Genomic DNA, 27,492 nt, shown 5'->3' with positions numbered 1-27,492 from the left:
CCCAACTTCTATTTTATTTGGTTTAACATGATTCAACCACACATTTGAATCCAAAGGCTTTCGGAACGATCTTCAGTCTGCTCGAGGGAAATGAGAGCAGCCATGGCCCTGCCATTGTCTACTTTGTCTACTTAGTGGTGTGAGGACTCACATCTGCAGCAAAAACAGCCCACTACTATCCAGGGACAGTTTAAGCATGTGCAAAGGGACACCGGCATCTGTTCTATCTGCAGAACTTGTCCCTTCTCCATATTGATAGAAACATGATGACACTATTTTTTTTTTTACTGTTACTTTTACTGAAACCGTTTTAGCTTTCTCTCTTTTGTCATGGTTTGGAAACCTGCCTTTGAAAGAACGAAACTCACTGAATCTAATTGTCGGCTGATCTGGGAGTCACAGCTGTGTCCAGAGTCGCTGTGTACCAGACAGTTGCAGCTGATGGCCAGCTCTGTTTGTAAAGATGACTCCCATCCTCTTTGCAGTGAAATTCAGCACCTTCCATCTGGCCGGAGATTTTAAGTCCAGAGGTCTGAGACTAACCACAATAGAGACAGCTTTGTCCCTCTTGCAAATGTTCTTTTAATAAGCCTTGGTCATTTTATTTGCATTTTATTTTTATATCTTATCTCATCTTTTTTTATTTTAATTTTTTATTATTCCGTTTTAATCCTCGTGAGTACTTGTCCGTGTCCATGTTTTGTATGGTTTTAATCAGTCCAAATGTCTGTGTGTAATATGGATGCTTTCCTTCTTTTTTACCTCAAAACAAATCTACCTATGAGTATAAATAAAGTCACCTGAACATGAATTATTTGACAACACAATTCATTGACATTGGTTGGCCTTCATAGAGCATGCTACTAATGAACCAATCCAATCCAATATACTGTAGATAAATTGTGCAACTTCCTCAGACTGATAGACAAATTGCCCCAGGAAAACATTTAGCATTTAGGTGGCACGTGAGAAGCCGGAGACAAACAATGACATTTTAATTTGATAAGGAACTGCACATGGTTAAAGTAATGTGTCCACATGCCAGGAGGAGTTTGGGTAAGTGATTCTTGAAGCAGCTGAAATTTGTCACCCCCAGCCAGCTTAAGATGCTTTCTTTCCTCCAGAGCGGAGCAGATCAGTCATCTCATGTGCCTCGTAAACTCAGTTTGAATGGAGGTGTTTCACATAGGCTAGTTCCTTCTTAGTGTGTGTGGGGGAGGATGGGCGGTCAATGGTGAAGGAATCCAATAGCTGCTTTTCGAGAAGTATAAGTTACTACGTGACTACGTGGACATTTTTCTTCTCCGTTGCAATGTTTACCTATCACTCTTCATGCTCTCTCTCCTACTTTTTCTTTACAACATTCTGGTCTTAAATTATCTCCCGAGGCAGACGCTGGGCACGGGGAAAGGTTGTTTTATTGCATTAACCTTAGCCCCCCATAGACCCATAAAACATGCTCACATGTGGTAGAGCAGCTCACAGACGCATATGCACGTAGCCACACACGCACACTTGCCACACACACACACACACACACACACAGAGTGAGAAAAGATAGTACACTGCAACTATTTTGTGCAAGCAGCTCACTGAATACGCCAAATGCTCTAAGCAGGTGCTGCAATAGTTTTGGAGACAATTACTTTTTTTATTCCTTTGCTTCTGCACACAATGGTGTACTGACTTATTAAACGTCTGAATAAAGCTTCAGTATTTGATCGTGGAGTGAAGTGTATTGGATTTTATAAAATGATTTTCTTTTGTTCAGTTCAGTCTTCTGTTCAGTTCAACAAGTGTGCTATTGTGTGTGTGTGTGTGTGTGTGTGTGTGTGTAGCAACACAATCAAATTAACCGGTGAGACTTTGTTAAGTGCCAGAAACAGTAAAGCCTTGGTTAACCTGACAGATGTTGAAGTGAACCATGTGTCTCGTCCTTGTTTAACAAAAATACAACTCTATAAAATATGGTCCCGGGATTAAAAATACATATTTCAGACAACATACGGTCCCATGACATCATGTCCAGACAGAGTTTGGGAGGTCTACAATGCTGTGTGTAAGGAAGAATGCATGTTTGTGTGAAAGTGGTGAAGTTGGCAGACTGCAACGGGCAGGTGTGCGAAGAGCTGAGCAAAGAAAAGATGAGTCTGTAACAACAGTTTAGGCTGAGGAAATAACATGTTTATGACTTGAACGTTTCATTTTACTACATTCTTTGTTGATCAGTGTAAACTTGCTGCAATTGCATTTTGGCTGGATCTCTCTGAAGACCACTCTGGTTTATAAAATGTAGAGTTAAAAACAAAAAGACAATCAAACAGTTAGTGAGGCATACAAGGACTGATGGTAACACATCCATGCAGTAAACAGAGGAAAAGAATTATCTGGACAAATCTGTGGGGAAAGTGGACAATGATGTCAGTAGTCTAAAAGAGCAGGATAGTTTAACTGAGAACTGAGGGTTTAAATACATCCCATGACACCAAGCAAAAAGGTCATAGCTACACGTTATCTCCCTGCAGTTGTGATGAATGGAGGATTAAGACAGGACCTAATCCTGCCATTGTGAACTTTCAAAAAGGCCGACTGAAGTTTTAAACCCAGTGCCATTTCTTACCTGCCTTTGTGTGACACTGATACTATTCTCCGAGACAAAAAATGTAAACATCTGTGTAAAATATGAACACAAAGAGGAGGTCACTCACAGTTCTGTTTGCTTTATCATACAACAAATACAAGGGGGAAGAGGTTCAAAAGTGTACTACTTTTGAAGAGGCCCCGAGAGATTGGAGAAAAGCCTGCATTTCAAAACAACAACGCTGACACAAATGATTCTTATGCCTAACAAAACATACAAAAGTGTACACGGAACACAAAGTCATCGTAGGAAAAATAAACTGTATCTTCACCACGGGCGCTCTTGAGAAATGGAGACATGCTCTTATAGGTTGGATCATGTGTTCATATAATCCTAAGGGCCAATCGGATGACAGATTGAATTACAACGTGAGCTAGGACACCGCCATAAATCAATTATCTCCTGACCCGATGATGGCGTGAGAATGAAAATCCCATTTGAGCACAGCATGAGTACTTAGTTTGGAGTGTGTATATGTGTGACCACCTGTTTGCCCTTGTTACACCTTCACAATTTCAGCTATTTTGTGGAGCATTCCTTGTTTGATTGCCCAAGGACAGAGACTGGTGGAGGAGGGCAGATTGGTGGGATGCATGTTTGTCACCAGGAAAAAATGCATGGAAACACAAGGTGTGTTCAACTGCTGCCAGCAAAATGGATCAATGCTACACAGCTACTTGTTGTCATAAAAAAGAGGTGAAAAGCAGGTTCGGTTTCACTCCCGTTTGTGTATATTCATGTATACATGTATGTTTTGCATATATTTATGTATATCATGCATGTTGAGCATTTGAATTTATGCTGATAAGAGAGTGTAAGAAGATAGAAAGAAAACCCGCCAAGTCCAGGGCTATCCCTCATCTTGGGGAGTATTGGCTTACAGATAGCAACCGTGGTCTTGTCTTCCCAGTTTATTTATCAAGGGATTACCCAATAAGCCAAGGAAACATTCTAAGCTGCACTTCTTCCCAAGCACACAGCATTATGACATGAGACAATTTGTTTGGTAAATGAAGCCCTCCACCCCCACCCTTTTCCACTTTTCCGTTTTTTTGTATACACATCGCCTAATACTAGAGATTACTCAACCCAGCTCTGCCAAAGTGAACGCCAGATAAATTCACCCTCTAGTAAAGCCAGGCAATTCTTAGTATTTGCAACAAAGGTGCACACTTCCCTTCAGGTTGTCCCTTTACGACAGTTGGCCTTTAATGGCTCTGGTAGTCTAGTGGAGGATAACTTCACGGCGGCCAAAATAGGGTGGGATTTAAAAGATATGGTCAGATACTGACATTGTGTTATATTAATAATCCTGTCCTTCACTTAAACAATAGCTTTCTTGCACAATCACAGTACATCAGTGCAAATGCAAATACACATGTGTGCAAATTACGCATTGTTATCTCCACTTTATTTACACGTTAAGGTGTCCGCTTGAATTTCACTGGACTAACAGTGTTGTGGTGGAGGCAGGAAGCAGGCTTGTTACTGGAGAGTTGCCACTTTAAACAAAAAAAATCTGGGTGGAATAAGAAAATATCTCTACTCCTTCCACAACAGAGTTGGAAATAGTTTTATGCTTAACCACACACAAAGACAGATTGAGGTTTTTAGGATGGTGAATTTAATCAGACCGTCATGGACACAAACAGTTTTAACCCAGTGTTTGGACAATAGACTTGCATTTTTCATCAATGAGAGAGATAAACAGGAAAACTCTGGAGCTCATTCCATCAAAACAATATGAACGATTCTTCAAGTATCATCTAATATGGATCTGGGTGGAGCAGTGAGGGTTGTAATGTAATCAATGAATGTTGCTCTATAGTTTATGCAGCACAGAGCCTCAGGATAAAATAGATTTATACAGAATGCATGTTCACCAAGGTCTAGTTAATCCTGAGTTATCTGCTCTCACGGTGTTCAATGGAGAATGCATAAAACGTGAATTCAGAGTGGTTTTCTACTTTTCTTAGAAGACTAGGAGGAGTTTGCACCCTGTAAATTGTGTGGATGCTTGGCTGAACAAGGTCTTCATCCCCTCTTAATTGCATTTTCGATGACACTGTTTATCGCCTTTGTTTAAGGGGGAAAAAAAAGAGACACAATATGTATGTTTACTTTTGGGGATTTTGCCCAATTAAATGTGAAATGTAATTCAAAAAGTAAAAACAAATAAATAAATAAATGTAAGTACCAATACGGTAATGTGAAATCATCTTCATTATAAGTTAGTGGTGCGTAATGCACAAATACTAATGAGGTATTACTATTTTATCAGTAAATGCACTTTAAATATGACTGTTTTTAGAACGAGAGTTTGTATGTGTGTGTGTGCAAAGCACTCTGCTGCCCTGCCTGTCTTCTGCCTCCACTCACCATAAAAAGAGGCACAAATGGCACACACTCCCTTGCCAAATGTCCACATATTGTCAACAAAGCAGGCACACAAATAGAAATATGGCTTTGTTTCACACACAGAGCTCGTCTGTAGAAGATGCGCGGAGTCAACATGTCCAACTTAGCAAAGCAACTCGCCGATAAACACGCCGGCCTGTCAAACCTGTTTAGCATATGTGATTGATAACATAATTACGTCATGCCCATTACCTCAAATTATAAATTGAGTAAATAAATGGAGCATGATTTATTTTGCATGAACTTCTTTCACCATTGGAATTTTATGAGGCAATTACAGGCAGAACTGTTTATTTTGGCTGGATTTTTTAAACTTACCAATGAGGCAAAACTCTCTGTAATGCAATGTTCACACTGATACCACAACTTCCAAGCTGCCAAAGATTTAGGCGTTCACAAATATGAGATCAACAGCACTGGGTGAGTATACAAAAATGTATGTATAATATATACTCAGTTCTATCATGTTCATTATCTATCTATCATGATTGTCAATAATGGACTTTCACCAATGAGGTGCACACTGTCTTATGAGTACACATAGTAAATAAATTATATGTGGTTACAAAAAAAAGTGAAGATGACAGTGATCTAATTATTTACAGCAATCCAATAATTCATGTTGTAAATTGGGGATTCTGGGAAACCACTTCCTTGTTTTCACAATTGTACCTAATGAAGAGTCTACCACAACAACAACTGAATGTTTACTCTGACTGGGTTCCAAATTTAAAATTTGATTTTGTCTAAACAGCCAATCAACTTGTCAAAGCGTGGCGCAATCAATCTGCCAATCTACCTTTTATTTGTTTCACATTAGCCATAATGGCTTCACGCCACAATCTAGAACAGTCACCTTCATTCATTGTAAGGAAAAAAAACAACAACAAAAAACAGCATACAACACTCCCTGAACTGCTCACAAGCAGACTGCAATAGCTTTCCACTTGGCGTCTCCCAGAAAGCCTTGAGTAAGAGAGGACAGATGATTTACAGCGGTGCTCTTCTTTTTTTCCCTCTCTCTGCCAGATCTTCCTTGCCATCTTTAAAGATCTCAATTTATTCCTTTTAATTCACTTTATCTTTTTCTTTAGTCACTCTGCAGCTATTGTCAATCAGCCCCCTTCCTCGCCTTTTACCCCGTCTTATCTGAGTGATGTCAGTGCTAATTAAAGAGAGACTCTGTCCCTCATACATCACAGGGAGAAGTCCTTGAGATTCCATTCAGTGAAGAGAACTCAAGAGTTTCTCCATCCACACTTGCTTGTTTTTTCCCCCCGTGATTAAATCACTAACAGATGATCTAAAAATGAGAGGCTCTTGATTTTTCCTTGTAAATATGGGTGTTACTGAGGAGTTTGTTGACAAGATTTGTCCATCTTTGTAAACAAATTTCCGAGAATTAGAGACACACAATGTGGCAAGACGTCTCTGAGGACTTGAGTGGTGTTATACCACAGGGATGGAGGGAAGGGGCAGGAGAAAAAAAACACAGAGGAAGGTCAAGTGAGTTCATCTCGTCTGTGTCTGCGATATGGTGGCACGGTAAAAGCGAGCACAATAAGCTTGCAAATAGAAACTTCATCTCTACATGTCCATTTGCAGTCTCCCAATGAACCAGTAATTGCTGTTAAAATGATCGCACAGATGCAGTAAGTATTTGTTAGCTGTACCAGCAGCTGCTGCATGAAATTATTATACCTGTCAGCTCGAGTTAAAAGGTGTTCATATACCAAGCCGATGGGAACCGTGGCATCAAGTGAAGCAGTTGCATGTATGAAGATACATACAGGGGATACAGGCTAATGGGGTATAGGCATAAAAAGGCCATGTAGAGTGAAAAACTCAAATTCTGGTGTTGTATATCTGGTTCAAATCTTGAGTCCGATTTTTGTGTAACAAAGGCATATGGATATGAGCTTTGTTATTATTCCCCACAAATTATGGCAATATATTTTATGTGCCTTTGAAGAAAACTTTCTTTTTGTCCCTCCGCCACTTCATTTTTTTTATTCCATGTGAAAAAAAAACAGTACATCTGAGAAGCAGACGTCAGGATCTAAGGAAAACCCCGCATTATTTAGTGTCCCTTCTGTGAACATTTCGTCAACTTATAATCAACCATATCTGAGACAGAACATCTATATCTGAAAAAATATGATTAGACCTGTCAACGTCAGGGGTCAGAGAAGGAAACACTGCTCTATGTTGAGAACCGAATCAAGTGGCCCCAAAATCAATCGTCCCCTGATTGCTCGCCGTTTCAACTACATATTTCATACAGAGGAAAAATAAATTGAGGAATGAGAGCTGCTACAAATTGGCAGAATATTAAAGCACGAAATATACTAAAAGAGAGATGAGGAAAGCAGGGAAAGAGATGTGTGAGGGGGGCTTAGGAAAAAGCGAGGCTGCACCCAACCATGATTAGCTAATGGAGTGCTGAGTAAGTCTGTCAGTCAGCTTGAGGGTTGGAGGCCGTGCCAAAGGCACAGACAACTTAAGCAGATGGGTGAAAGGTATAGACTGGTGCTGAGCATAATTCTGTATCAACTTCCATCCTGTTACAGCCTCAGATAAAACATAACAACATCACACTATATTAACAATACAGCACTGAGTCGTTGTGGTTAATCATTTCATATACAGCTGATGACTGGGTATCTAAAATCATTTTGAAACCCTCTGTGCATCTGTTGGGCAACTAGCATTTTTTTTTTGTTAATTTGAAAGTTAGTTAGTTGCACATTAATTGTTAGTATTATTGCATGGACTGAAATGCAACTAATTATTAACTTTGCAAAATCATTGTGAAATGGTACAATATAGGAACGTTTTAAAAATCTCCCTTCCTCTCCTCATGCACATTATTATAACAGTAAACAACTATGTCTGTGCTATTAAGCTGAATTCAAAACATAGTGTAATGTAGTTAAGTTAAGAGAAAATATATTGACTGCCTGTAGCAATAAAGGGTCACTTCACACTGACGCAAATGTACCATAAAAAAAAGAATATTTTCAGAACTGCTTGCTCACAAAAGCTACACATAAGACCATGCAATGTATATATTACACATACTCACCATCCTATACTGTGCTTAACCCTAAAATACAGGGGTGGTACATAATGACATGGGGAGTCTTACAGTTGGATAATGACAAAGTTTGTTTTCACACCAACGATATTATTTCATTTTATTGAAGACTAGAAAAGAGAAAACACATTTTTGCAAATGTAAGCAACTTCAGTCTACTGAGTTGCCGCCATGGTGCATGGAAACCTTCCAGTCATCCCACTGGCCCTTGTTTCCATTATCTTAAGACCGAGGCTGCCATTATCATTCCTGCATAAGACTATAATGAAAAGATGTGGTAAAACCAACAAGTGGATAAGGTAGACCTGCATAGAAAATCTCTGGACCTTTGATACTATTTATTAATGAGCAACAACATTCTCAGTTAATGGATGACGGTCTGAATAAATACAGCGCATGCCAAGATTCCCATGTTAGGATCCATCCTGTAGTTTGCTCATCTTTAGCATGTATAATATATGGGGTTACCCTCAGGGGCACATGAGTCATATCATTTTTATGGCCATGTCAATAAACAGCAGTCTGTGGCCTCTCAAGCACAACTGACCCTGGAGGGAGAAACTTTAAAATGAATTCAACAGTGCACTATTCAGAAGGTGAAAACCTCACCAAACATTTGAGCTACCAGGGGCCCAATAAGACCTGCCACTTTTACTGGACATTTCCCAATTTTCTCGTAATTGTGTCTACTAAACATAATCCAGCCCCACAGGCTCCCCCACGAAACGTAACCACTTCTCTTGGAGCCGCGTTCATTCTCCATCTCAATAAGAGCAGATATGTGTTAAAACAGGAACTATCCTGCTCCTGCTCCACATAACTATCAATAGCAGCCTTTCAGGCTCACGCGCACTGTTAGTATTGTCACAGGGTGGGCCATACATTAATGCTCCTTACTGTACTTCTAAAAACCTGATACCTGAACATGGTGCGGAGATGATGATGATGAGTGTGTGTGTGTAAAGTATATTTGCTGTGACCCACATCCTAACCAATGATGTACAGTGCAGCACTTATATTATGGGGCAGACAGTGTAGTCTGTAGCTCTTAGTGAGAGATGGAGCAACCACAAAACGGTTTGGGATTTGATCCCAGTGTAAAACCGCGCAGTCACAATAATTCTTCGAATAACAAGTTAATATAAAATTCTGACTCGGCAAGACAGGGTTCACACATACATTACGAGTTATAAAACGATTCTCAGTGAGTTAGATATTCAACCCAGTAGGATCAAATTATTGATGGGTGTTTACAATGGGGTATTCGTCTGGTAGAGGGCATATACAGGTTTAAGGGAGAAGGCCAGCAGATCTGCACTGAGACTTATTATTGTTCTTGACAGGCCACTGTGGATTTATAAAACGGCTCTGTGATTTAATACATCCATGCATGTCATCTATGTGAGCATGTGAAAGCTTTGTTGGTCATTTTTTGAACACTAGCTGATGTGAAGCTGAGCACAGACAATCAGAGACACCAGTTTTCATGTGGGGCCACCACCTTTTCCATTCGCCTTCATTCTCTGAGCTCTTTTTTTTTCCAGCTGACTGGGTCTAGTTTGTATGGCTTAGCTGGAACCTTTTCAATTCTGTCCCACTTGTAGCCTGTGTCGGTCTCCCTGCTCCCACTTTGCCAGCCACCCCATGAATACCAAGCAGATACACACACACACACACACACACACACACACACACACACACACACACACACACACACACACACACACACACACACACACACACACACACACACACACACACACACACACACGCACACACACGCACACACACACGCAATACATGTAGGGTCTATTTCTGGATGTAGTTGCATTAGGTCAGTCTTAAAGCCCAGCATCTGACACTCACCTGCTTGCGTGTGGATGGGAGTATAGCGAAAGTGTGTGATGTGTGTGTTTAACGCGAGTCTTTAGTGCAGACTTCCTGCAGCTTTGATGTTCCTCCGCAACTTTGAAAGGGGGACATACCAGTGGTTTCACATGTTTAAGCCCATTAACTACAAATTACTTACATTTTAAGTTACTGCCAACCATTTTCCACCAGAATCACGGTACATGCAAAATATACTTTTCCACCCTCCAGGAAAAAACATTTAACTTAGATCATCATTCTGGTACAGTTTGAAAAAACATCACACAAAGAGTGCTGAAACCTGCTGGAGAAAGCAGAGTTTTCTCTGCAGCACATAAATGAGCTTCAGTAAAGAAAGGTTAATGAAGAGTTGACATTTGCCTGCTAAACAGTATTGCATTTACAACCCGTTTGTTTTTCACGATACAACCATGGCAGTGTTGGTCCCATTAAAAACTGTATATTAACCAAGCTGATTTTGGATGGGGAATGAAATGCAAACAGAGCTATTAATCAAGGTACTTTACATCTGATCTCCTTTATACAGTAGGTTGCTTTACATGAACAAACACTGAATATAGATTCATATAGAATACGGCAGTCTTTAGTTTAGAAAAACAGATTGGCAGTCATTCATGAAAATGTCTCAAAGTTGTGAACATCCAACTTATAACTACATATAACATAAGGCATATGGTAGTACTCATAGCATGCGAGTGCACCCAATTCTCATTATAGCCTCTACTTTTCTCATTTCCATCATAGTCAATGAGGAATTCATAATATTCCCTGAGAGTAAGAATCTAAACAACTGGAGTGATTTTTATCTGCCTTGCTGTTTTGGAAAATGATTCCTTCCCTAGCCTCAACACAGCCCCTATTTCTTTGGAGGAGGCTGAATTTTTCTTTTTGTAGCATAAACATTATTTTTCTCTGAATAGTTTCAATACTGTGCAAACACTAATGGAGTGTGGAGGGTTCTTTGTTGCACTGGTGGAAAAAAAAAAAAATTGCTCAGAACCCACAGGCGGCCTGAAAACCCTGTCCAATCAATACAGTGAACACTGCCAAAGTATATGTATAAAACAAAGATGTTAAACAAAAAGGTTTTGAGGTTGTTCTCGCCTCTGCATTTAAAGCTGCTGATCTGTGTTTCACCAGTTTGTACTCACTGTGGCAGTGATGATTGAGCCGTGAAGCTGAGCGTAGAGCAAGGCCTTGTTAACGCGGCCCCTGACCTCCAGCAGGGCCAGTTCCAGGCTGTGGTGCCCGGCCATGGCGTGAGTGAGCTGCTCCAACAAACTGGTATACCTCCTCCAAGACTGATCCAGCTCTGACACACTGGCCAAGCAGCCTCGCATCACATTCAGACAGTATCCCACGCAGGGCTTGATAAGCGTCAAGCCTCTGCAGTGGGAGCAGTACACCATCTTCACAAGGCCCTTCACACACTCTTTGGTCAGGCTGATGTGTTCAGTGGCATTCATCACCTCCAAACCCTCCTCCAGAGCCAGACCCAGCTGCCGCCCAGCTCCTAGGGCCCCAGCCAGCTCCTGGGCCATGACAGTGGGATGAGTTCCGAACGGGTTGACATCCTGCCGGATCATACGGAGACAGTCTCCCGTTTCGCTGCCCACCATCATACCGCCTTCAATGCCTGGATTGATGAGTTTTGTGTAGACGAGTGGGAAGAGGTTGTTAAAGAAATGATGAACTGTCGCCTCCACCGACACATTGGCCCCGCGGAGATAGAGCGAGAGTGAGGAGAAGAGTTGATTTACATGAGGCAAGGCATGGCGAGACAGGGATGGGTATGCTCCCTCCAACAGAGAACTCAGGTGTCCCTGAGAGAACGATAACAGGTACTGGAACATGTCTGCAAGGTAAACAGAAGAGAAACATAGGGATATTAAATAGTATAATGTTGATTTCAGTTTTTTGTTTTTTTAAATCATTGAATCTAGAAGCTCTCCATGAAATGGGTAAAGCACTTATATAATGAAACACATTTCCAAGCCCTGGCTCCCAAACAGCTAAACTTGGCTTGCATCACTAAGTTGGCTGAGGAACCAGAGTCAAGTTTCCCTATATTGCATTTGGATATCATTGTGTATGAAGTCATCACCCCAATAAGTATGTCTTAAGGAGACAGACAGAGGGAGGGGGGAGAGATAGTTAGGAGGGAGCAAGACATCGACCGCAATCAGTTTGCGTGTTCTGTAAAGAACACTATATATTGTTCGAGAATCTGCAGGGATTTCTGGCATGCAACCAATCTGCAAAACACAGACACAAAAATAGTTTCGTCATCCACATCCTATGTCATTTCCTGGTGAGCATATGAGGCTGTAAAGCAATCAATGATGTCAGCGCAGAGACTGATTAGCACCAATAGCGTGCCACACTCTTGCTAAGTGAGTGACTGTAACAGAGCAAAATGGAAGGGTAGAGGCCAAGGAATGGGATAGAAATAATATTAAAACAGCTTGATTCTCCTCAGTTTTTTAAGTACCCTCGAACTGACCCCTGCTTTCACTACTCACTGACATCAGTGACATGGCATATTGTTTCATTAAATTCAACCAGATATGAGCTGATCCCCAAATGGGCTATACAGCCAAACTCATCCCATTAGTCCATTCCCTCCTTTACTACGCGCCCATTTAATCACATTACCCTCTCTCCTGACCTCCTTCTCTCCACACGCTCCCTCTGTTATGCAACTGTGTGGCACAGTACGGTATACACATGTACTGTATGTGTGTGTTGGTTTGTGTATATACGAGTCCTGAACACTACACTCTTTTCGGGGGGGCAGGTCATGAAGGAGCTGTGGCAACTGTAATGAAATTGAGACAAGAGGAGGAGGGTACCAACATACAAGACCTAACCCCCACACACACGTGTCACACACAGACATACGTACATACGTATAAACATGTCACACACGCGATCAAACTCCAGTGTATTTAGTAAGTAAAGCTTTATTTGCATAGCACGTATAAAAACAGCAATTTACCAAGTGCTTTCACATACATAAATAAAAAATACACAGAAAAGGAAGAAAAGCAATGAGATAAACACATAAATATTTCAACACAACTGTTAACTGGTGTTTGTGCTACCTCTTTAAGCATAATCCCTTCCTTGTCCAGACCAGTAGTCCTCACGGAGACCAAACCTTGGTCTTAATGAACCAGAACCTCATTTCTAAAAGGAACACTTAGTTTAGGGCTAAGATCTCAATTGTGGTTAAATTAGAGTTACGGTTAGGCATAAGGCTTTGTTAAGGCTGTCAAAATGAATGGGAGTCATTATGAGTCCTTAAAAGGATAACAGCGCAAACCTGTGTGTGTTGTGTGTGCGTGTGCCTGTGTGTGTCCAGCCCCTCCCTGCTCACAGACAGAAGGATAACAACAGTCATGTCCTCCTCAACAGCTGCACTAATATGACCGCTGTCTGTGACATGCAGGGACTCCCCGACGTTCAGTGAAAGGCACCAGTCATTTGTAATGCCCCAGAAAACACTAGCGTCATGATCAGCGCAGCTCACACTCTCATAAAACATTTTAAAAGGCAGCCTATTAAACGGGTTCTGAAGAGTGTGATGTGCGAGACTGAAATAAAGTAGACAGACGTGAGATGTAATGGTCTGCTGGGGATTATAACGGCAAAGCAAAGGGTGACAAGTCGTGGTCTGACTACTGACTGAAAGCAGTTAGGAAGCCCCTCCAGACACATTCAGCTAATGACAGACAAACTGGAGCAGCAGAACGACAAACTCAAAACGAAATGAAAATGAGCACAAACAGAGAATTTGTATAGCTGCAGTTTCTATTCCACTTCAAAGCCCATGTGGGTGCAGAGCTGGTACCAGTGTTAAGTATGTCTGCTGCCTGTCAGTCAAGGTGCAATATTCATATGTATATCACAAGATGTACCCACAAGCTTAGGTTACACAGACTTACATATTGTTGTTATAAAATTATCATGCTAAGAAATACCAAAGTTTAGTAAGGTGTGATATATATATATATATTTTTTTATCTAGTCTTGTGGGGGCCATGACAGCATCCTGCTGAGGGTTTATGACAGACTCATTAAATCATGAAGACATTCTGTACTTGTTAAAATATCTTATTTTTCTTGTTTGCCAAGAGAGTGACATGGAGAGAACATGAAAGACGAAAAAAGGGGAAAGAGAATGGAAGATTGCCAGGAATAAATGTAATAAAAAAAGAGCAACTGAACTTTTAAAACAAGGAAAAACAACTACTGTACAAGTGGACTCCACCTTGTGAACATGCTCTGACATCTGGATTCATTTGGCCCCTGGGTCCGGAGCACTTCCCTGTCTCTCCATGGCTTTTTACTTCAAACATGTCCTCATCACATGTCTCTGGAAATACAGGAGGAGGACAGGAATCCACCTCAATTCCTTGCCACACTCTCTCTGACAAACAACAAGGTGGATCTCAGGAATCATTCATTTTCTACATCAGTTATTTTCTATACTCTATCTTCTGTGCTCTCTCCCACACACAGATCCGGTTTCTCATTCCGCGATAAATCAAGTAAAATCATTGTGGGGTTCTCTGCACTTTCCAGTAGTGGGAAACAGGTTGAGAACAAAAAACAAGAAACCCAAGAAAGAGCGCTTTTTATGTCCTAACTACCACTGCATGATAGTCAATTGGGCTTGATTGTTCCGTCTTAACCACTGCGTCTGAATCCAAATTTGACCACACTCCATTCAGACATACTGTTGTGGGTGGCTATCATTACCATGTCACAGTCTCCCAACTGTACGTCTCTTGGGAAATAAAGTCTGGCTGGACTGAGGCTATTTTGCATGAAGCAATTATCTCTAATTTGCAAGGAAGCACAAAAAACACTGACTTTCAAAACACATAATTGTCAGGCTAACTATACAGGAATAAATGAACAGGTCTGCTTTTGTCTGTAGCCCTGTGGGGTTAACGTGACATGCTCTCTGCTCGGAATAAACAAGGTATTAAATGGATAAAAAAGTGGTGGCAGAGCAGAAGAGGCCTTTGTCATGCAGTGGCCTACAATGAGTTGAATTTATGACGCTGCAATTGGATATTATACCATATCTTTCCACCGATGCTATGCCAAGGCTACTTTCTGAGATCACAGGGTTTTAATCATAAGAAGCTATTTCCACTTTATATTCTGCATGGCAACCCAGTGTTTTACCGGTACAATTAAATCCAAAATGTCACCATGGTAAAGCTGCCTCAAAATACGTAAGCCCACTGGCGGCTCTGAGATTTGAGTCACAAATATAATGTTTCTTGACTCTGCTAGCCAGTGGTCTCTGATTTTTAAACCACTTATACAATGAGTAAGAAGTGTGTGTGCGTGTGTCAACACTGAACAGTGTGCCAAAGTAACAAAGGCTAAGGTATCATAGTTAGGTTACCATAAGTCAGAGCCAAAGTGCCAAACATAAAGCACTGACTTTGGAAGCTGAGGTCTTATGGAGTGCATGGCGGCTCCAGAAGAACTCTAACAACACTGTGCTGGCGTCAGCCATTTTCTTTGGAGTGGTCTGCAGAAGCAGACTATGAGGAGAAGGAACACACTCGATGATGGAGAGGAAAATGATTGCTGAGCTATCATCTCTGATTGGACAACTCACCCCACCATCTGCAGGACATCGACATAGCACAGAGTGATTCACCTAAAGTGACTCAAAGCTTCTCTTCCTGCCACGATTACCAGATTAACCAGCACTGCTCCCAGTAGAGCACATACACGAGAACTCTACAAAGTTCAGTCATCCATTTAAACTGTCGATCCTGTCTATTATTTCTATTTCCTTATATTTATATAGCATGATTACAGATGTATGACTTTTTTCCCCTGATGTTTCCTATGTTTTGCTATCCACTTTGCTGCCGCAACAGAGAAAATGTCCTCATTCCCCATGGGTCCAATAAAGGATTATTGATTTCCAAATTTTGTGGAGGGGTGGAACATGACCCAAGGAGGAACCTATTAAATTTTGGAGCAGATTGGGATAAATAGGCGAATTCAGAAAATCCATTTTTTTTATTTTCTTAAACAAAATTAAAATTGGGCGTTAGTCTTGGCAGAGCTATGTGCTCTCTTAGTACTCTTTTAGCTTTCTTTAGGTTTGCTTTTTAAAGTGTTTTGACTCCCATAAAATTTAAGTTTTAATGTTTTTACATGTGTTATCTCTTTGTTGTATAGCATAAATATTTAATATCCATGCAAAGATTTTGGTTAAATGAATACAAAATTTCAAATGTAAAAATATATATATCCATTTATATACAGAGTGAATAGTTTTAGTGGGGCTGACTGCAAATAGAAGTGCATGTGCTGTACTACATGTGCAAGTGCATGCATGCATGTGCCTGCACGGGTGTGTGTGCATATGTGTGTATGGCATGTGCTTGGAGATGTGGTAATATTGTGATAATGAGGTAGGAGACACTGTTCTCATACCATGGAGCTGTGGGCCATTCCTATCTTGGCAATCGGTCCCGACTGAACCTGGCCAACCATCTTCTCAGCAAAGCATTTTAATCCTACCATAGGTTTTTGGTTTCAGGCAGGTCACCACAAAGATATGTGACATAGTGACACGTGTGGATTACACATCCGTGTTTTAATTAGTAGAAATACTGTACAAAGGGCCATATCCCACACAAAAAAGCTCTTCTTGGGCTACAGAGAAGCTGCAATGTTGCCTCTAACTTTTTAGCAAGCAGTTTAATGGGAATAATCTATAAATTAGTCAATTAATCAATAAGAGCTGATTCATCAAACGTGAGCGGCCAAATCACGTCCTGTAAAACTGACCTCCAAGAATTGGAGAGCTGCACACAAACCTAATCAGCCAAGAAAGCATGCATATTCAATCACATATGCGTGTGAGCATATAACCAACTAACCTGGTCACAAATCCTAATTTGCTTATTTTTCCTACCAGGGGGCAAACAGGTGGGATAATTAGCTTGAGGGGAAGAACGGGAGAAGGTAAAGGATGGGGAGGTGAGTGGGGGTAGAAAGCTCCTCATTTCTCCATCGGCATTCCAGTAATTAAAAAGGCTGCCCAGCCATATCAAAACTCTGATACATAAACAATTCCACAGATGCCATGGAGGCCTTCGTAGTGCACTGAGCTATAATGCAGTGCGGAGGAAAAGTGGAGGCATGGAGTGGCGGCGGGGGTGGAGGGGGCTGCTTTGGCCAAAGTAAGGAAACATGATCGAAGGCAGAGGGACGAGCAGATGAGAGAGGGACAGGGACAGAAGAAATGGAGTACAGGGGCAGTGGGTGAGGGGCTGAGGGGAGAGCATTGGAGGGAGGGAGGGAAGGTTGTTCAGATGGCTATTACCATAAAGGGGAGAAGGGGAAGGCCAGCCTTGGGGCAGACTGTTGACAGACTGATGGACAGCACCTCTGGTCTAAAGCATTAAAGGGGCAACAGGTCTGTAGTGTATATAGACCGACCATTTCTCTTCTGTTTATTGGTACATAAATCACTGTATCTTTCAGCATGTTGTCATTGTGAGGAGCAGCACAGTGTATTTGCAATGGCTGATAACTACATGCACTTAAATCTGGCATCTTTGGGAATCATTTCTTAGTCTTAAACAGCACAAGCAGTCTATGTATGCGTAAAGTGTGAAAGACTGGAGGACTTGTCTTTAAGAACTAACTACAGACAGCAATGTAGTTTTGTAATAAGCAGAAAGTCTTGTCAAGGTAAAAAACCAATACGTTTATCAGAAAATGAGGATGATATAAGACAGCTAGAGAAAGGGACTGGGCTCCAGATTTTCACTAAAAAGCAAATGTAACACTTGGGCAAACATGAGATTAACATGAAACAGGCTCTTTAACACACTCTCAGGTGTGAAAGGAACCTAAGATGAAAGAGATTTTAATGAAGAATGTTCAACTTTATTTAACAGATGGGGCCTCTGTTTTCGTTTTTCAGCTTAAGCCTTGAAGGGTAATTTGTGCATTGCATCAATCTACTCACTCTTTGATTTGGCTTTTACACTTCTGCCATTAAAAACCAAATAAAAAAAGGTTCAATCTGTTTTGTTAGGTGAACTGACTCAAGAGAATATACTGAGTAAACAAATACAAAAAGAAAGTTTTGAAAATGAAGATAAAGTGTGTGGTGGTTGTTTTAGAAGCAGATCCATGTAAAGCGCCTGTTCATGTTGGCACATAATGCAGCGGATATGGTTCATCTTGGATTTAAAAACTGCACAGGGTCAGAGCAACTATGTGTAATTTCTTTCACATATTGATCCTCCTCCTCCTCCTCTGGAACACAACAGATGAAAGACTGGAGGATTAGTGAATAAAACCTTCCATGGGGAATCCTTAATGGTATGTTACGAGCCACAGGGGCAAGGAACAATAAAGGCGAGGCAAAAGAGAGGTGTCACAGGGTGTTATGAGGAAAGCCAGTTGATGTGAATGGAGGAGTGATGAGGTGAGGTGGCAGTGAGAGATGGGAGGAACATAGCTGATGGCTCTTACCCACTGAGAGATTGCAATTGCAAGTGTAAGGGTAGGCTATACTAAATACATGATACTTTAACCTGCATAAGATGTTTTTTATCATTATTATTGTTGTAGTTTAAAAGTGCATACACGCTTCCTGTATTTTCTTGATGTGTTCCAATAAAGTGAGCTAGAAATAATTATACTGTATGGTCATTATAGCATTGCTAAAACAACACTTCTAATGGTGGTCTTAAACATTTGCACAGTGCTGTATGTACTGGACGATGCTCATACACTCATGCATTCAAAGCACATTAATCACACACCCTGATCTCCCACAGGCATCGCGTGGAAGTGGCTCTCCTTCACAGACATGCAAGTCTGGCCAATTTGCAGTGTTCAACCCTTTAGTCTGTCATGCTAAGTCTCACTAATGCTCATTTCGTTTCTCCCAGGACAACCTTATTTTGGCTGAAATGCACCATAATCTCTCTTTACAAGATCCCCTGTCATTAAACTGAATAAAAAGTAGAAAAGATGAAGGTTCTCAGAAATCTTATGAAAAGCACTTTGACTGACAGCTGTTATACGATTACATGTGCACACAGTGATTTGCTTTTTATTAATCACACACACATTTTCGGACACATTTCACGGCTGTGGGATCAGTCTGTAAAAGACCAGAGCAGCAGAATCAGGCAGGACACAGGAAAGGCCAGACTGAAGCACAAATCCCATCAGCCACTCAGACAGATTGTGTTAGAGAAAAGCCAAATTCTCTTGCACAGAGGAAAATCCCCCAAGAGATGCAACTTTGTCTGATTACCAAGACACTTCCTGGACATCAAGCCTATTGTCTTCATACAATACCAGCGAGTCTGCTGAAACTGATGTCTCCAAGAACAGTTTATTTGTTCGTGAGTTGTGTCAGAAAATCAATCCATGTTAGGGGGAGATTGGTGAGAAGTAAATAAAGGGATATTTATCTCAGTTCCATTTCATTCCATCATGTCAAATTATGGCTGTGGAGCCTGGCAGCAAGCAAATCTTCACAGATCTTTTATTTGTTTAGGCACACGATCTAACATAAAGGAATATGGATGATTGGTGAGGAAGACTGGGGCCTTTGGAGAGCAGAATAACAATGATGTAGAAAAATAAGAGTCTTTGCGGTGAAGGGGAAAATGGGGAGGAATTTCTGTTTATGATTTCATTCTGTGGAGCACACATTTGGCTGCTGGGTTATCTTTGACACACGAGGGCTCCCTGTCGAGCACATGCCAGCAAGCAAGCTGTTGGCATAGTGCCAGTCGAGACCCAGCATGCTCTTGTTAAGCAGCCACTGCTGACGAAGCATGGGCCACAGACAGAGTGAGACACCCAGGAAGAATGAGGAAGCGTCAACAGCAGGGAGCTGGGAATCTACAGAGTAAAAACAAAAAAAACCTGATGAATAACCATTAACACCGATACACACGTACCTACAATAAACACACCTGCACGCTTTCACTGAAATGCTGCTTTTATTATCAGCCCTTCCACCATCTCACCTTTTCCTAGGCCTAACTCCCTGCTCCTCTGGATTCTTACACATTCATTCACAGGTGAAAGGTATAGATGAAAAGCAGAAGTAATTAGAGAAGCTTTGAGTGTGACTTTATGACTGTGAGAGGCGTTGAGCGTTCCCCCTCCCTCCTCCCTCCTTTCCTTTGTTCTTTCCCTAATGTTTTTCCCCCGTGAGCCTGAATCCTGCGAACTCTGAGGGAAATACATCATGCCCATGTGTCAGGTCTACTCAAGAGACTATAGGCGTAGTTAAAAACAAACAGGCTTAAGGAACACACAAATGCGCACACACCAAGTATTCACTCCACGATTAGGTAGATAAATGTTTCCCCTCCACCCTGTATGATTAAATAGGACGTGTAGGGATAGATTCCGGATATCCTCCCTAATTTGAGCATGAGGTCATGGTGCAGCGCAATGTCATCCTGTGTCCAAGCATCAGCCCCTAGAGCAATAACCCTGTCGGTCAAAACATCTGCAGAGGAAAATACATGCAGCAAGAAAAAGGAAACGGTATGATGCGAGAGTGGAGAGACTAACAAGATGACAGGCACAACGAGGAAGAGAACTTCCAGACAGATACAAAGAGATTGCAATGTAGATAGATATACCTGATACAAGACTAAGAATAAAGATATTCTTCATTGCTATCACTTCTACACACACACACACACCTACATGTCCAGACACACGCCCAAATTGTGAAAGATAGACACATGATAAATCATCACAATTTAATAAAATACACAGTCGCCTTTACTTTGACTGATTTGTGTGTCCCACCCAGGATGATCCAGAACAATAAGGCATTAGCCTAGATACCAGTTTACACCTTGAGGGGGTTAATGCAGAAAGGTTGAGTGAGTAGGAGACATAATCAGGGAGGCTGCAAATTCCCAAAAGACAGACAGTCAGTTGAACTCTACCACCTGTGTGGTGGTCTGAGTCTAGGGAGAGAGTCACAAGAGAAAATGCACCAACCCGTCTTTGTCATGTTTCTTGTCTTGTCTTAAATGGTGTTCATGCTGAGCCTTCTACTTCTGCAGCCTGACAAAAGCAGCGAAAACTCCTTTAGTGTCCTTTAGCCTCTAGTTGTTGTTTATTATGCCTTATAGCCTCTCCTAGGACATGAGGGGCCGGAGAGTTCTTAAATGATGAGAGAAGGTTTAGCTGATTATGTAGCCTCAGCGAGGATGAAGTGATATTTTATTTCTTTCTTTTTCTTTTTAAATGTAGTTGAATGAGGCATTGACAAAGAGTCAACGCTTACCTCACCGTGCAAACTCCCAGCGTGCCGCCATTTCCTGGAACCAGCATGTGAACCTGAAGATTGTAAACCACTTTCTGTCCCGAACCATCGAGAAAGTCTGTGTTTTTAGCTCGCAGGGACATAGTAGCTGCTAGTCTATTGCTGCCTCGTTCGGTATGTTTGCATCATTTAGTTAAATTGGAATCAAGAATTTCAAACAGAAAAGGCATAAAAAATACTGCTGGAGGCAAGAGTGGATCAACAACTCCCTTGCGCTGTGATGTAAAAGCACTGATTTGTATGTACCTGTTTTATCTAGTGAAAGAGTCAGCAGTTTACAAAGATCAGTTTCCAGTTGCAAAAGACTGTCGAAGGATCAAGGATCCATGTTTGGAGAGGACCCCATAGCGTCTTTCTCTGTCTTACCCACAGTTTTAATTGTAGTGCACTTTAATTGATGATCGGGTGCTATGTAGGGCAGAAGAATATATTTCGCTGAAAAGAATTTGTCAGCTCTTGTCAGGACAACTTGAGCCTGGAGGTGTTCATGGTGACTTGCGAGGCTGTTAAATACTGTACATGCTCACGTCTTTGGTACACACACGCACACACGCACACACATCATCAAGAAGCACATGTACAAAAAAATACTTGAGTGCCAGCATTACAAACACACACACAATCAAGGGGCACATCCATAAAAACACTCAATTGCCAGCATTGCATACACAGAGGGACACACGCACTCACTCACTCACTCAGACACACCGATACCATGGCCTTTAGCTATGGACTAGGTCCCTTTGGTATTAGTGACACTAGTGATCAAATGTGTCAGCGTTTGAGACATCTGCTTCCCAGTAGTGTGACTATATACCCTGATAATTTCTCCCTAGCACATCATCCCCACCTGTCTTTCTAACAGACGCACACGCAAACACACACACAAATCAGATTGGATTGCCTGCACAACAATGTGTTGACAGCAGATTTCTGCATAGTGGAATGCATAAGTTAGCTTGCTGCAATAAACTAAAAGTATGGCTCGAACCCATTGGTTCTAACATTCAACTTGTAACACTGGCAAAGAGACACAAGACACCCATGTGTTCATCTTTCTCACAGCCAATCATGAGGCCTGAAAAAGGTGTCTAACTAGTCAGATTACACCACATCTCATTGGGTGGAGCAGAACGACAGGCCAGAGCCTTTATTGGCAATTCTTGGCCGGCCCAACTCAGCCTGGCCCAGTTTAGTCTGGGTTCTGTAGCTAACACCTACCAACCATCAGGCTCCAACACTCATTATCTATTAACAATGGCTTGGATTATGAGAATATATCTATCTGTGAATAGACCTGTGTGTATTTCAATGAGAAGTTAAATCGTAGTAGGAAAAACTAAGCAGGATGGATGTTGTTGCATAAAAAGGCAGAACCTACTGGAAGACTTGTAAGAGTGTGGCAGTGAGCAATATCTGGAGAATCAAAGAGAAATATTGGTTCCGTTTTGCTTTGTTATTCCAGTATATGCAGCATTCAAACCTATTTGTTTACATCAATTTGGCTTCAGAAATCTTGGGGGGAAAAAATCATGATGCTGTATGTGCTTATTGGGCTCCTCTCACATGACAACTCAAGAAAACTCATGAAAACACAATAAGGCTTTTAAGGTTATCAAAACAAAGGAAGTCCAACAAAAACATGGACATGTAAGCTGTGATTTGGAAAACATTAAAGGCACAATGTATCATGTTTTCTCAGGGAAAGAGCAAAGATATGCAACACGACTTGAGTGACAGATAAAAAGGACAGCTGTACCAAAAACAGTGGGTTAACACAACAAGAGAAGAGTTTCTGGCTTGAAAATAACTGCCTGTGGTGCAATCCGATTGACAGGATACAAACAAAATGGGGCAAGAGAAGAATGTTATCCACAAACAATGTTCCACCATCCAGTGTGTGAATAAAAGCATCAGTGGCATCAGCCAAAATCATATTCTCATTATGGGTCATACGAGCCTCTTGCTACTTCACATTCCACCCAAAGCTCAGACAGCACAGAGACTGTCCTTAGATGGCCTTGCAAATTGAAGGGTAGTGACATCATCATTTTCAGCACCACCATACTCCAGTTTCTATTGTTATTCCATTGTTAGTTTCCATCTTGACCTTTTCTGGATATGCGTAACACCTGATCTTCCTTCTCCACACAGGCTCAGACATGAGGTAAGAGGGGAAAGATCTTAATAATGATGAAAAGGGCGAATACCAGGGCCAGGATTATTCAAATATGGTGACTTATATTCATGTGACCTGCTGGTAAAAGGCCCTTTCTCCAAAACTATGATAACCTGCTCTGATAGTACAAGGAACATTGTGTGGCATTAATATATCTGATAAAATCGACTATGACAATAACAAATAACTATTTCCCATGTGTATTTATTCACATGGGATTTGACTTTTCTATACTGGACAAAAACAGTGTCCAATAGTGTTCTTACATGCATCATAAAATAAAATGTGGCCAAAATGGCATCTAAGCCTATTGCCCTATAAAACTAAGTGCATGTTACTGAAATTCCTGTAACACTAAAACCATCCAAAGCATTTGTCCAACCCTGTGGCATTGTGCTGGATGTTTCGGGAGGAAAAACTCTGTATCGGAAATTTTAAAATTCAAATGACACTACAATTACTAGAGGAAGAGGGAGGACAAGCATGAGCAACTAGTGCACGGCTTGATTCAGCTGGGTGTAGCACAAAACCATTTGGCAGGCAAGACTTTGCCAAAACAGGCTTTGTATATACAGAAGAGCTTTGCTTTTCCAGAAGTCAGACATCTGAACTGACCAGGCTCCCAAAGCATTGCAATCAAAAACTTATATATAAAAATAAATAACAAACAAACAAAAACAATAACCTGGCACAGATTGTTTCACCCTGCGAAAAAATACTGTAATTTATTCAACTCCTGTCTTCAGAGCAGAATCAGATAATGACAAAGGAGACCATCTTCCAAACACTGAAGCCTGAAAAAAGCCACTATACCCTCTTTTCATGTCTGCCCTCAGTGATCCTTCTCCGCAGTTCTGTTGCTGCCAAACCCACAGAAGAAGGGAAGAGGAGGGGGAAGTGAAGGCACGCTTATTTTGTGAGTTGCATACTTGTCTGCACACCAGCTACTGTAACCCTAGGGAACTGAGTAAAAACTTTTTTTTTTCCACAACATACTGTACAAATAAATATTCTTTGCAAGCAAGTAAACATATTTTGTACATATTGCTAATCAAATAAGGGGTATAAGTTAAGTTTTAAGACGACAAGAAACTGGTTTTAAGGATTCTAAGAGGTTCATGTATTGTTCGGTGCAGGATCTACAGAAGACAACTCATAAACAATGCAATCCTCTCATCTCTTTCCCTTCCATCAACAACAACCAAGTGTCCCATCCAACCCCAGCTTGGCCCCTCTGTCCTGGCTCTTACCCTGAAAGGCATCCAAGTGGCCAGAGATGACATGCTCCAGCTCATAGCTGTAGGAGTGAATGTTGTGGAGGGTTTCTCGTTTTACAGCAAGCTGGTAGTTCTCTTCCATTTTGCGGGTGCAGCAGGAGGGACCCTGGTGCTTGCATATCAACAGATCCACATCTAGGAAAGACAAGCAGAAAAGGACAGTTTAATTTGTTGCTACATAACACTTTGTTTGTATTTTTCAGGAGGAAGTGGTAAGACATTACACATATCACAGGGAATAGGGGTGAATAGAAGTGTGTGTGTGTGTGTGTGCGTGTGTACTTGTGTGGGCCATATCTCCATTGGAAGGGTGAGAAAGTAGAGTAACAATTCATCCACACTTCCTGCTATAAATACTCCTCTGCTCTATGTAAATATATTTTGGATCATCCAATTGGATGTGTGTAATTTACACTGTATATTACATACAATTACAAAACAAACACGCAATGACATTTGGTAATGTGAATGCATTCATGCAACACTTGTTTGTCACACATATACGCACATACCCTTCACAAACATTGAATTTGACAGTCATTAGCAATTAACACAGCAGTTCAGGATGACCACATACGAGCGAAAACACAAGTGTAAATATAAATACTATGATCCAAAGACACCCCCAATCAGGCACAATTACATCAGCTGAAACTGAATGCAGCCTTCTCTGGCCAGTGTCTGTTCTGGCCAGAACACCGTCTTACCACCATCATTATCACATGCAGGAACTTCGTCATGACATCACCCGGGCTCATCGGCATCACATCGACTGTCCTTTCCACACATTTCTTTGCAGAAATTCACACGCAAAACGGACATTGCCAAAATCTTTTATGATAACTCATTTTACAAGGGGAAGGGCTGGATGGGGTGACTGGAGGCAGGTGGTGTAACCAGAGCCTAAAGCATGGCCTTAGGACAGACCACAAGACCAGTGCCTCACTGTCCAAATCCCTCCATGAAACACAATAGGGTTACATTCTCCATCCCTCTTTCCCTTTCTGCTCCCTCTCTCCCATTTGCCTGGCATATCCTAGTGAGGCCTGGGTGTCTCTTAATTACCCAACGAGGCTCCATTTGTTCCCATCCCAGAGCCAGACAAGTGAAGGCATAACTGGTAGTCCCTGCCTCTTCCAGCTCATTATCTCTGTGTCTGCAGCATTGATACACGGTTACAAAAAAAACCCCAACATCTTTACTACTTCACCAAGCCACTCTATTTCTCACCTCCACAATTAAATTGGCCAGTGACCAACTTTAAAGTTAATACCATTCTACAAATGGGTAAGATAATACAATAAGAGAATCCAAATCAATTTCATTGTATAAACAAGATACTAAGTTATGGATTATATTAACGACAACTCTCGGTGTGAAACAGGTCAGTTCATTCCAAAAAGGTGTCCACTTCATTCTTGAGATAAATGTTATAACACTGACCTTTTTAAGTACTTAAGTGAGAGCAGTGTTTCTCCAAAGACCACTACCAACAGATGTAATCAAGCAACACTGGAGATTCTTACATACTTTGACTAAAGAGTAAATATGCAACACTGCAACAACGCATGCTGGACAAACCGGACACTTACTACTCAAAGAGGAAAAGCTCTGCCAAATGTACTGTACTCAATGCATGAACCCACTTGAAAACATCTGTATCTATAAAAACGTCATCAGACGACTGACAACACAACATGGTTGTTGGTGACCACACAATTGGTTATTGGGCTCCTCTCACATGACTAGTCACTTGGTATGCTAATGCCACCATAGTTCCCTGACGTGTTTGGTAAGATGATTGGCGAGGGGAGAAGTCCTATATTTTTGTTACACACCGGGCCTTTTAGTTTTAGCAAGATATTTTAGTGCCACATTTTGTAAACCATATGACGCACACTGTATGCCAAAAAGTTTCTCTTTTGTAAAAGTCTGAATAACTTTGAAAGGATTGATGGGTTTTTTTATTGGTTTTATTGCTTTATTTCTGTTTTGGGGTTGACATTTCATCATATTTAGTGCCTGTCCCCTCTCCTCTTCTGGCCCTGACCCCGATCACTTCACTGGCAGCCTCTTTCACTTCTTTGTGTTTGTGTGTTATCTGTGATATGAAACTTATATCCAGGGACTCACAGTGGAATCCAGCCAAGCTCACCGTCCCTTACGAGTAGATGGATGGAGTAAGTGATACTTGGAAATACCTTGGCTGGTAAAGCCACCACAGCAATCAGGACAGGCTGACTGTGTCACAAATCTATACCAGGCCACCGTCTGGAATCAACAGAAGCCATGTGACTGCTTCTGTGTCCAACAGCAATGAAAATGATGAGCCTGGCTTTTTTTCTTATTTATCTAAATAACTTACATACAGTTTAACAAACAGCTATTCAGTGGCTTCTTTGTTAATGGTAAAATAAATGATGCATTAAGAACTGAATTGGGAAAGAAGTTTGCTATCTACAATCTATAATGTATGGCATGCAGAAACTATTAATATCTGTGTTTTGCATTTGAGTAATGTGTATTGTTAGACCATAGTACATTTAAAATTCACTGCACAGAATACAGACCACAAACAATAATATAAAAAAACTGACCTACAATCAACTTTGT

At 41.2% G+C, this 27,492-nt stretch overlaps 1 protein-coding gene across 3 annotated transcripts in view; it reads right to left on the bottom strand.

Annotated features, from left to right (window-relative positions):
- Nucleotides 1-27,492, bottom strand: part of LOC122779701 (glypican-5-like) — an 89,993-nt gene that overhangs the window by 53,573 nt on the left and 8,928 nt on the right. For all 3 annotated transcript variants that reach the window (XM_044042298.1, XM_044042292.1, XM_044042282.1), the window contains 2 exons: nucleotides 24,853-25,014; nucleotides 11,198-11,901 (listed from right to left, as the gene is read on the bottom strand). In XM_044042298.1, the coding sequence (XP_043898233.1) occupies nucleotides 11,198-11,901; nucleotides 24,853-25,014 (866 nt within the window). The remainder of the gene's footprint in view (nucleotides 1-11,197; nucleotides 11,902-24,852; nucleotides 25,015-27,492) is intronic.

This window comes from Solea senegalensis, linkage group LG1, assembly GCF_019176455.1.
Source record: "Solea senegalensis isolate Sse05_10M linkage group LG1, IFAPA_SoseM_1, whole genome shotgun sequence".
Lineage (NCBI taxonomy): Eukaryota > Metazoa > Chordata > Actinopteri > Pleuronectiformes > Soleidae > Solea > Solea senegalensis.
This window is presented reverse-complemented; position numbering and strand designations above follow the sequence as displayed.